Source organism: Onychomys torridus, chromosome 1 (genome assembly GCF_903995425.1).
Source record: "Onychomys torridus chromosome 1, mOncTor1.1, whole genome shotgun sequence".
NCBI lineage: Eukaryota > Metazoa > Chordata > Mammalia > Rodentia > Cricetidae > Onychomys > Onychomys torridus.
Genome location: NC_050443.1, coordinates 116,978,634 through 116,991,184, shown reverse-complemented (window position 1 = coordinate 116,991,184; position 12,551 = coordinate 116,978,634). Strand labels below are relative to the sequence as shown.

General features: G+C 47.4%; 1 protein-coding gene across 2 annotated transcripts in view; it reads right to left on the bottom strand.

Moving 5' to 3' along the window:
• Lrrc27 (leucine rich repeat containing 27) overlaps positions 1–8,642 on the bottom strand; it is a 32,586-nt gene extending 23,944 nt beyond the window's left edge. For both annotated transcript variants that reach the window (XM_036197858.1, XM_036197869.1), the window contains exons 1-3: positions 8,536–8,642; positions 6,580–6,834; positions 2,792–2,922 (exon numbers count right to left, since the gene is read on the bottom strand). In XM_036197858.1, coding sequence (XP_036053751.1) covers positions 2,792–2,922; positions 6,580–6,786 — 338 coding nt within the window. In that variant the 5' untranslated portion in view covers positions 6,787–6,834; positions 8,536–8,642. The remainder of the gene's footprint in view (positions 1–2,791; positions 2,923–6,579; positions 6,835–8,535) is intronic.
• Between the last annotated feature and the right edge of the window lie 3,909 nt (positions 8,643–12,551).

The following is a 12,551-nucleotide window of genomic DNA, read 5'->3' as shown; positions in this document are numbered from 1 at the left end:
CACAAAGCATCATGGTGATTAGCAGGATCCGGGCACAAGGGAGAATGATATTCATAAAAGGGCACAGCAGAAGTTCAATCTTCAGGAACTGATATTTGAAGTTTGTTTTGAGACAGTTTTACTCTATCACATGGCTGGCCTAGACCTTGCTATGCAGACCAGGATGGTCCCAATTTTTCAACAATCCTCCTGCCTCTATTGCTCCAGTGCTAAGATTACAGGCACATACCACTTCTTGCTTTATTTGAAACTTTTCTTTTTTGAAAGATTATTTTAAAATGTTTTATGTGTGTGCATGGTTTTTATGGCTTATATGTATGTACATGCACCATGTGCCCATGGAGGCCAGAAGAGGGTGTCAGGTCCCTTGTAACTGAGTTAGAGATGGTCATGTGCACGTCTGCAGAGAACCTAACCTGCTCTTTTGTAAGCACAGCAAACCCTTTGAACCACTGTCCTATCTCTTCTGCCCTAAGAAACTTAACATGCTGTGCACAGAGGTTGGTTATTTGAACCTTCCTGACTCAGCTCATCGGCTTTTGCTGTAGTGCCCTTTAAATCTGTTCATTAGGAAAGAGGCTGCAAGGACATGCCAGTTCTCTGTGAGCTGACTGTGACTCAAGACAGGAGACTCAGCAATGTGCCCTGGGCCTCTCCAGCATCAAAGCCAAAGGCATTATAGTCCATTTGGCTTGAGTTCTTCTGGAAGAGTATTTATAATATTTAATATTTACCAAATATTCACTGAAAGTATGCAGGGGGTTACTATCTTCTATAACAATACCCACATGATGATGAATCTGTGTTAGTCTCAGACAGTCTATCACTAATCAGACTGTCCTTGCTGTTTACCTCAGGACCAGCTTACAACTGAGCATATACCTGCCAGCATGTAGCCTCAGGAGAACAAATCAGCATGCTGTGTTTTAAACTCTGCCCCCACACTCACACATCCACACACAGTGGAGGGGGGCCTCTGATGATACTATTGTTTTAAATATATATTTTAACTTTAAAGCCTTTAATGAGCCCATAATTACGTAAAATTTTTAATTAATATGTTTCAGCCCTTTAGCAAGTGGATCCAATTTTAATGACATAATGGGTGTAAAATCAGAGGCTCAATTATAAATTAAACAACAGAAAGCAGCTGGCTTTGGCTGTCAAAATCCAAGGATTTCAGCTCTGAGAACTAAGCACCCCTTTTGGGAAGAAACAGGAAGTGAGCCCCTCAGCAGTAGAGTTCACATGACCTTAACTCTCAGGGACAACAGCTGCTCGACATACTGACTGCTAATCATCAAATAATGAATGAAACCATTCAGCTATCCCAGCACAGAAGATAGTGTCCTTGTGAGGAAAAAAGTCACTCTGAACAGGACACATGCCCAGAAGACCAGGTGTCCTGGCGAGGCAAGCAGGACTGGGTGGAAACAGCCTAGAGATGCGTTCAAGAAATCCAGCTCAGCTGTCTCCCCACCAGTTGGCTCCCCCATCAGTCCATGCATACTTATCCTGCAGGCTCCAGGGTCCCCAGGGCTCCAGAGGAGGGTTCCTGGTGTATCCCAAGTTCAGACACACCAAAAGCAAGCTGCTTCCTGCTGAGCTGGAGACTGAGGGGCATTTGTTTTCACCCTAATTTATGTGAAGTGCTCGCTTTTTCTCCCCATTTTCATCTAATTTTCTTCATACAATATATTTTGGCAACACTTAAGAAATGGTGCTTCCAGAGCAAGCAAGGCACCTCTGCAAACCTTATGATGATTTGCAGTTGGACTCATGGTCTCCTCACTGGGATGTCCCTACATGGGTCCTGGGGTCAGCTTTGGACACCTCTGTTTTCTAGCCTCATGTCAATGCCAATCCCAACAGCTCTGAGGTCCTGGGAGGCCCTGCTTCAGTCACTTGGCCAAGCCTCCTCCATGGACCACTGCCCTGGCTACCTGCCAGCTCCTTCTACCCTTTGCCCTACAGCTTCCTTCCTCAGGCAATGATCTGGGCCAAGTCTAATTCTATCCCTACCCATGTTCAGTTCTTTCAAAATCCATTTCAAAGTTGAGAACACAGATCTCAAACCTTGGAGGCCTTCCTCAGCCTCATCTCCTACCATGTCCTCAATACCTGGTAAGTGCCTAATTACTTCAGGGACTTGTCTGCCCCTTTCCTCTACCCAGATCTGTGAGGTGAGTGGAGGGAGTATCCAGGGCAGATCTAACACTGGTACAGGAGGACCCAGGAAAGGAGGTAGTGAGTCCACAGCCTGGTTGTCAAGGGTGGACTGGACTGGGCTCTGCAACCGAGAGTTCCAGGAAACCTGGGCAGCTGGGGGGGGGGGGCAAGAATGTGGCAAGACAGTCTATACTGATTGCTTGAGGGTTTCTAGCTTTCCAAAAGGGGGCAAAGCTCTTCCCCATGAGCCAGAGAGAACTCTCCAGGGTCCATGGAAACACATAGCTGGGTTTTTAAATATCCAAGGTACTTCTGATCTTCGCTGGCTCCCCACAGCAGAGTCAGGATGAAATCAGTTGTCCAAGAAACCCTGTAGACTTTCTAGCAGAGGCACTGAGGCTGGCATCTTCCACCGTGTCCACAAGTCCATCATAACATGGTTAGCTGCAGCACCTGGAAGGGCCGGCCATGCACCTGCGAGCTGGGTCTGAATCATCTGGACTTTTTAATTTTGAGATGGCAATTCACTATGTAGACTAGCTCAAACTTACAGTGATCTGCCTGCCTCTGCTTCCTGAGTGCCCAGCCCAATTGAAGACACATCTAAGAAGCAGACACTTACTTGTGAGAGCCAATCCCAGAAGGAAGAGCTTTGATCTTGTTGTAACGGAGGTCCAGCCATGTCAGGTTGGGCAGCAGCTGGAAGAAATCCCTTGGAATCCCACTGAGCGAATTCCTCTGCAGGTGTAATTGCTTCCACAGAAAAGGGCCAGAGGATGCTTTGTCAGCCAGTGAAATTTAAAACAGGATGTATCCAAAAACCATTTCCAAAAGGACTAAAACAACCACAACTACATGTCAAACCAAAAACAGTTACCCTTAAAGAATACAAGCAGTAGACACAAGAATCAGAGATTTAAAACCTAAAACCGTTTTCCTTCTCCTTGGCCACTCAGTACCATGCTCGCAGCAAACCCAGTGAACAAACAGTAAGAGCCACATCTGACTCATTCCAAGTTGGCAGTTAGGAGGAAGCCACGGGATACAGAAACATTCTGCTGTGGTATGATCTGTGATGACCAGCCACAGAAACAAGCCATCGCCCAGGTAAGAAGACATGATACATGTGGCTTGATCTAAGCCCTGTGAAATTCTGTCCTGACTTTGAAAGTGCAGTGGATGCTTGAAACTACAGACAGTACTGGGCCATTTCCTATCTGTGCACTCCCACAAGGAAGTGGAGCAGGGGAAGTCGGCAGAGCAAGAGAGCAACACTAACCAATAATGCAACAGAACAGCTACAAGAACACATTTTATAAATTATTAAAATATGATTTGTTCCTGATATTTTCTATTGGTCATTCCTGGAGAGGGGGAAATGATATATACATTTATATGAATTATCTATGTAATATTTAATATATATAATTTTTATATATGAAATTTTATTATTGTCTTTTGCATGTGTGCATGGTGTGCATGCATGCAGCAGCATACATATGAAAAATCAAAGGACAACTTTGTGGATCCAGTTCTTTCCTTCCACCTTTACATGGGTTCTGGGGACAGAACTCAGGTTGTCAGGCTTGCTTGAATTTACCTACCTAGCCATCTTACCAGCCCATGAGTGTGCAATTTTATAGTCACACTGTGGTTGGATTATAGACCATTTAAAAAACACCTCCCTTAATGCTGCTGTTACATGCTGTGAAAGCATTATTGTCCACATTTACACCTGTATCCACACTTGCCATGGGCAATATCAGATGTCCAGAGCACTGACCTTAAAGCTTTAAATCTTGGTTTCAAAATCTATGAGCTCTGTGACCTTGAGCAAGCTCCTGCATCCCTCTGTTCTCAGTGTCCTTGCCTGTAGAGTGGGGGTGATGGGACCTCCCTGGTGGGGTGGCAGAGGAGATGTGAGTGTATCAGCCACAACAATTGTGCTGCTTCCTTACTCCAGGAGCCATAGGCAGCTCCCCATGCCAGGGTTTCACTGCTCCCCTACTGACCCCATCTTTCTAAATAGAGATGGCTTCCAGGTTATAGAAGAACAGTGATTGAAATCAGGGTATTCTGTAAGCATGAAAACAGAATGTCAGTTTGGAAACCACCGGTCTGCCTCCTAGCAGCTGGCATGGTCTCTAGAGAGCAAAGTGGCAGGTAGGGGAGCACGGTCTGACACACGCCCTCAATTTCATGCTTATGCATACTTCCAAATACACAGAATACACACCCCACATACAACATGCACGCTTCTATGTACATGAGAACGTATGTCCCCATGTACATACACTCCCCGGGCACATAAGAATGCTATCCACATCCATATACATGTGCCTGTCTCCAGACATGTGAGGATACATTCATTCCCCCTTCTCACATGTGTACATGCCTTCTTCAATTATATGGTGTCAAATGTCCATACATCAGGTTTATGGCTGTATCTGACACACGAAGAGACACATCCCTGTACATGTATGTGTATCTCTGGGCACAGGAGGACACATGTCCTCAAAGACATGCATATGCAAGCCCCCATCACGAACCTGCTTGGCCTTTTGTTAGAGCAGAGGCTTTAACCTGCTCAGGCATGCTCTTTTCCTCTAGTATAAGCTAATCCTGATACTCAAGACTGGAAACCAGAGTTCCTTCTGAACGTGGGGCATGAACATTAGAGTGGTTAACATGCTCTCCCTCTCCAGTGAGCCTGGCAAGGCTGGCTCCGCTCTGTCTGCAGTCAGTCACGCTGCTGTGCCCTTCCTCTGAGTTCTAGTGTGAACAGGGTTCCTTCCACGTCCTCTGAGCATCAGTGTTCCTGGTGTGGAATTTACAACTTTGGGGACTGACTGCTAACTGTTGCAAAATGCTGCTCATAACCCCTAATGGTCTACAGCTCTGGGTAGTTACTACCTTGTAGTGGGTAGCCATTCCAGCCTTGGCCTGGAAGTTCCAACCCTCATTGAGGCTTTGGTAATGGCCACGCCTACAAGGCAGGGCTGGGAGAGGATGCTGAAGACCCAGGATCCAAAGGAGAGGGATCTCTTGGTGCCCTGACCCTGGATGCTGGAGGTAGACGGAGAACACCTCCAGACTGTGCCATATCTTTGCCAGACCCTACAACCTACCTATCCCTTCATTTGTAAGTTACACCACAAAATAAACCTCCCTTTTAACTACGTGGAATGGCCTTAATAATATCATCAATACTACATCATTGATTTTTTTTTCTCCAGACAGGGTTTCTCTGTGTGGCCCTGGCTGTCCTGGGACTCACTCCATAGACTAGGCTAGCCTCGAACTCTGAGATATGCCTGCCTCTGACTCCCAAGTGCTAGGATTAAAGGTGTACACCACCACCACCTGGCTGATTTTTTTTTCCATAGTAATACATTCATGGCAACACCTGTCTTCTCAGTTAGTTATGAGTCTGGGATAGATATAAAGGACTTTGGAATTTCCTCCTTCCTTCTTGTATAAAGGCAATGAGTACCTCACAGCTTAGCTGGACTCATGAGAATGGAGAGTTTCACTTCTTAGTGAGTGCCATGTGAACAACAGTGGCTGGAGGAGGTGGGTCCCAGTGATTAAGAATGCACTCCTGGAGGCTGGTGATAGTAACGTCAGACACAGGCCAGGGGGACTGTGAATCTGAGGCCAGTTTGGGCTACAGAGCAAGGCCTGTCTACAAAAAGAAAAATGCCAGATAGCTCTCACGTCTTGAGAGCAGACATGGGCAGAGTGAATGAACAGCTTACCTCAGTGCTGTGACGTCCCTGACAAGGTCTTTACGAATGCTACCGTGTCATCTTACAACAAACCACCATAATATTCCTAGGTTCCAGACGAAGCTGAATGCAATTTAAGGACATTCCATGACACAAGGGCAGTGCCAGCACTGATGGGGACCCTCTATCCTGTCTGCCACCAAAGCTACTTGCTCCAGACAGCACTGAGACAATGCAACATTACTAGGAAGTGCCCTGAAGGAGGGCCCAGCACAAAGAAGAGCTGTGTACGCCATCAGCAAAGTCCAAGACAACGCGAGAACACTTCCAACTGTTTTCATAGTCCCAGGGCCTACAGAAGGACACGTGTTTTGAACCAGAGACCCAGGCTGTTTGGGCAGTGCTCTCTCCCTAGGCTGATTGCAGCCTGAGGCTTTCCCATGAAGAAATACAACCTGCAGGGTAGAGAAGGCTGCCCCATCCCGATACCTGGCTCTCTCTGTTGCCTGGCACCGCATCTCAATTGTTCTTTGTTGCGGTCAGCCTGTGAAACCCCAGTTAACCCTCCTGCTCCTTCTAGAATTCACCTCTTCTAACAAGGGGGACAAAAAGCCCAGTGCTGATTCTGCTTCCAGCTGCAGGCCACCTGTGAGTCATACCCTCCCAGGAACAGGACACTTACTTGAAGGTTGGGAATTTTAAAGAACTCCCCCAAATGGCACAGGCCTCTTTGACTCAGGTCTAAAATTGGTGAGGAAGAGAAGATGACTCCCTCAAAACTTGTTTCAGCATCTCTGGAAAGGGAAGCAGGCATGCTCTTGACCACAGCAGCGTTCTCGCGATCATTGGCAGCCTCCTCGGCCACTGCACAGGTGCTGGTGTCCTCCATCTGATGCCCTCCAGTGGCCACTGCTCATCCTTCTTGGTATGGAGTCACCTGGGAAAAAAAAGGGGTGTGTGTGTCCTAGCAACCAGACGTCACTCGGGACAGGGCACATTTGCAGGGGCTTAACTGACTGAAAAAGCAACGGTGCCATGAATTTGGCTTTTAAACTTGTAAATATTGGAACACAAGAAGGCACTGGTTCAATTCTTTGCTCCTCACACTGTAACACAAAATTTAAAGAAGAAAATGATAGTATGATCTGAGAAAGAGGTCCAAGTAGTCCAGGCTGGCCTCTAACTCACTGTTGTGAGCTTTGAATTCCTAATCTCCCGGCATCCACCTTCAAAGTGTTGTGATTATAATCAAGTATCCACCTGGCTACAATTTAACTTTAACTGGAAAGTACCAGTGAAAAGAAGCGTGCTGAATGAAAACAGAGGGAGACCTTTAAAGTTTGCAAACCACCAGCAAAATGGAGAGGGGTTTCTGGTAGGCCTGTTTCCTGTTTCCACCCTGGTTCTCTGCCTCGGCAATGACAATCTTACATCTTAGTGCAATGATCCTTTTGCTTAGCCAGAGTATACTTTCAAAATAATCCTAGCAAAGACGATGACTGGAATGATTAAAGATCTGAGATCATCTGTCAGCTTGTCAGCCCAGTGACTAGCACACGTGCCAAAGTGTTACTCCCCTTAAAGGAGAAGGTAACTTTTCAGTTAAGGAGCTGACCTCAAGGGTGTACAATTCATGGGGAGCTTAGGTCTGCTTGGCAGGAGATGTGTTCAGGGGCTCCCTAAGGTCTCCAGGTCTTTGCACAGTCTATGGTTTGCTGTTTCTTTTTCTTTCTTTTCTTTTCTTTTCTTTTTGTTTGTTTGTTTGTTTTTGAGACAGGGTTTCTCCGTGTAGTTTTTGGTGTCTGTCCTGGACCTTGCTCTGTAGACCAGGCTGGCCTCAAACTCACAGAGATCCGCCTGGCTTTGCCTCCGGTGTGTGCTGGGATTAAAGGCGTGCGCCACCACCGCCCGGCTCCTCTGCTTCTCTCTCTCTCTCTCTCTCTCTCTCTCTCTCTCTCTCTCTCTCTCTCTCTCTCTCTCTTTTCTTTCTCTCCTTCCTCCTCTTCCTCCCTCTCCCCTCCCCCTCCTCCTCCCTTTTTTCCCCCTACACCTTGGAATGAGGAGGAAAAGATTCTGCCTCCAATAGATTACATTGTAAGGAAAATGTGTTGACAAGTGGGAAATGGGAACTGGGGCTGGGTGTGGCGAACTCGACATTTGGGCCTCAATTTCTATCCTCGGGTTCGCGGCCACTGTAGAGGGTCAAGGGACCAAGTCATAGTACTTTCCCAGCACCGTGCTATCAGAGGACAACGTTCAAAGGACCCCAGCAGATCCACAGCATGGTGGTCCTGTCCAGCAGAGCGGATACGGTCCTGCCACTCAACCCCGGAGTCCACACCCTCCGTCCCGGTGGCCCCGCCCCACATCGCGCAGTCAGGTGCCGCCTCCCTTCCGGTCCGGCCGGGCCAGCGGCAATTGACGTCGCGGCGTCCTCCTCCCCGCCAAGCCTCCTCCACGCCCACCTGCGACTCCGCCCCGGCACGCCGGCTGCCCCGCCTCCGAAGGCTAGGGCACCATCTAACAAAGGGGCCGCGCGACCCACCCGGTCGCCACGGAGACGCAGCTGCTGTACGGAGGCCCGAGGGCGTCAAGCCGCGGGGCGGGGTTGGGGTGGCTTCGGTACGCGTGCGCTTACCGCCTCTTATGCTGGAGGTGGGTGACAAGACTAGAAAGAGACTTGAGAGGGTGGGTTCAGGGAGGGCTTGGGAACCCGAAGGAGATCGAGCGATGCTTCTGCTGACCAGACCGTCTTCCAGGGCAATGAACCCTCGGGCCGCAGGCTGCCCGGAGCTGACCACTGCCCTCCGCGCCTGCGCAGAAGCGGGCTCCGCAGTGGCAAGGTCTTGGCTCCCAGGCCGGTGCAGGGTTTGAGGTAGAGAAGTGTTCATTCAGCAGGGCCTGGCGGCATAGACCCTCCGAATGTGGGAACTTGAAGACTGCCCCTACCCATTTAGAAACCTGCAGGGCAGGACATTCTGGGGGACAGGTCAACCAGGTCCATACACCCTAAACCACATCATACTCCAGAAAAAGGGATCCTGATAGAAAAGAGAGATTACCAGAACATGGTGGACTGCCTTAAAATCAGATTTGGTGGGGATAGAAGCTCTGTCTCGGGTCTCAGAAGATCCTGAGCACTGAGGTGATGTGAATCACTCCTTTCTGTCGGTCAGAACTTGGAGACCTTAGAAAGTTCCACAGTTCTTAGTAATATGTCACACACAGGGCGACACAACACGTGATCAAATCTAAGGGAAACCACCGGAAATGAACTGGTCTGGGCAGAGAATTGAGCCCTCAGCTGTGCTGGACGTTGATGTACTTTGCTAAACACTTTTCAAGCAGCAAAAGCAGGAGCTGTCCTGAAGGTGTAAGATGGAACCAAAGGGGAAGTCTAGAGCTAAAAAAAAAACAAAAAACAAAAAAACCAAAATTGGTTTCTTTGGGCCTTACCACCTAGGTAAAGGTAGGAGAGAACCAATTCCACAGTTGTCCTGTGGCCTCCACACGTGAACTGTGGTACCTCCCATATATATGCAATAATAAATTTAAATAATAGTTTTTCAATTTATTTATTAGCAGGTTAGTTAGAACTGAAGGTGAGATGGGGAGTAAATTATATTTTTTAAAAATTCCCAAACAAGAAAACGATAAAGCTTTGAAAACTCAAGAGATATGGGAGTCCAGTGGCCCAGATATGTGTGTGGCTGGGTGTCCTCTGATCAACTGTCTTTTTTTTTTTTTTTTTCAAGACAAGGTTTCTCCGTGTAGCCTTGGCTGTCCTAGAACTCACTTTGTAGACCAGGTGGGCCTTGAACTCACCTGCCTCTGCCTCCCCAGTTCTGGAATTAAAGGTATGTGCCACTGCTGCCCGGCTTCAGCTGTCTTCTGATGTCCCATCAACACAGCAGAGATGGATGCTGGCAGCTGAATTTCTATTTGTTCACAAGTTGGTAAAGGTTGAGGCCGAGAGGAGCCGAAAGGAGCTTCAGGAGGCAAAGAAGGCAGGCCATACCTGCCTGGCCACACATGCGTGAGAGAGGCCTTTCTGATGGCTTACCACACACGCATGGGGACCTTGAATTAGATCCCCAGAATCCATTTGAAAGGTTAGATACAGCAGGGTAAGTCTGTAATCCCTGCTCTTGGGAGGCCGACAGGTGAATTCCTAGGGTTCACTGGCCAACCAGCCTAACCCACTTTCCTCCAGGCCAATGAGACCCGGTCTCAAAAAACAAGAAACAAGGTTGACAGCTCATGAGGAATGACATCTGAGGTTGACATTCAACCTCCACACATGTACCTATACCCACCCACAAGTGTATTCTTTCCACCTTCCCAGCTACCAGGAAAATAGAATTTCACTCCAAACTGGACACTGTATTCACATTTGATCAGTAAAATGAGAAGGTTGGTGTAATGTCCATGTGCTGACAATCACAGGGTCCCCCTGCTGGGAACTGGTGTCCATAGACACTGGAGAACCACTGGGTACTGTAACACAGCACCCAGAGCCTAGTGCCTCTTCCTACTGTTATCTTAAATTTTGATTTCACTTAAAAATACACCAAATTAGTTTTTGTATTCAACAGTTAATTACACGTAGGAACTTATCTTGCTTTGTGTGTGTGTGTGTGTGTGTGTGTGTGTGCGCGTGCGCGCGCGCGCGCTCACTATTATCCAGCTAGAACGCCTCTGTCACGTAGTTCTCTTGGCAAGTGTTTCTGGGCTGTTCTCCTTAAGCTTATGAATGTGCCCTCTTTATTTTCGTCGAATTCTTGAATGACTGTTTAGCTGGTGCAGAGTTACCTGTTGACGGCAATTTTCTATCAGAATTTTAAAGACATTACTTGCTGGTGCTGTTGAGAAGGCTGCTGCCAGCCCCACTGCCCTTTCAGAGAAGGAATCTGTGTTTCCCATCCCCATCCTTGCTCTGAAACCCCACTCCTGGGTCTCTAAGTCCACACAGGGTTTCACTCTGCCTGAGAAGTCCGTGTCCTCCATTCAGCCTCTTCCCAGCCTTTTTGGTCATCCCATTACTTGTCTACACCCAACATTGGCACACATTGGTGGGAATCCCTCACTGTGCCCCCCCCCCCCCCCCCCCCCCGCCTCAGAACTGCCCTTCCTGAGAGTTACCATCCCTGTTCTTATGGACCATCTGCCAGCTCACTACACCTTTCCACTAAGGTGCAATTTGCTTCAACTGTTGAGTTTCTCAAGTGGCTTCATTTTGTATGTCTAATTCTCTCTCTCTCTCTCTCTCTCTCTCTCTCGCCTTCATGCAGCATAGGTGCATTCAGGTACATGAGGTTGGAGGACAAGCTCAATGTCATTCCTCAGGTGCCTTCTTTTTGTTTGAAACAGGGGTTCTCATTGGCCTGAAACATGGCCACATAGGCTAGGCTAGCTGTCCAGTCTCCTCCCCTGTTGCTGTGACTGGGAACACAAGTGCTCACCATTGCATTTAGCTTTTTATGTGGATTCTGGGGATCTGAACTTGGGTCCTCAATCTTGTGAAGCAAGTGCTTTACTGACTGAGCCCAATATTCAGAATATATAATAAAGTAAGGAAAAGCTTCTATAATTCAGTAAGAAAAAATATGACAATACACTTAGGTTAATGAGTAAAAGAATAGGGACCAAAACTTACAATAGAAAAAGGGAGGGTTGGGGATTTAGCTCAGTGGTAGAGCGCTTGCCTAGCTAGCACGCGCAAGGCCCTGGGTTCCGTCCTCAGCTCCGACAAAAAAAAAAAAAGGGGGGAGAAGGCAAATACAGTTAGATATAATAATTATGTTTTATTTATACATATTTATTGTTATATATAATATATACACACATACATAATTTATATATATATATATATATATATATATATATATATATATATATCTCCTCTTTTCAACTACTAGAGAAATAAAACTTTATCCAAAATTGAAAGACGGGCAGTAGTGGCACACACCCAACACTCAGGTGGCAGAGGCAGGCAGATCTCTATGAGTTCGAGGCCAGCCTGGGCTACAGAGTGAGATCCAGGGAAGGCTCCAAAGCTACACAGAGAAACCCTGTCTCAAACAAACAAACAAAAAACACTCAAAATTGGATGTTATTTTCTACACATTTGATTGACAAAATGAGAATCCTGGTGTAATGTCCATGTGCTGGGTCTCCCTGCTGGGAACTGATGTCTCTAGACACATTGTAGAGCCACTGGGTACTCCAGCACAGGAACTGTATAGATCTGAGCTCTGTGTGCAACGGTCACATGCTATGTATGCTCTTGACTCTTTTTTTGAGTGGCTGTTAGAGATGTGTCTCTGGTAACCAACCTGTCCACAGCAGGGTCACTTGACTGATCAAAGTAGTGCAAAGGACAGGAGAACACCCGGATTAGTGAATCCTGTGAGTCAGGGAGCATCTCACGCCTTGTACTGAGTGAGCCATGGCTGCCAGCAGCGGTGAGAAGGAACCTTAGAGAAAGTGGGCAGGGACCTCAGTATGACACACCCTTATGAAGGCTAAAGCTAAACAAAGATAATGACAGCAGGAGTGGAAAGATAAAAGGCTAAAGCAAAAGATCACAGAGGAGCATCCCATAGTCCAAGGCTGGGAAGAAGGGAGGCAGGACATGGGCAGGGGAGTGCAGTA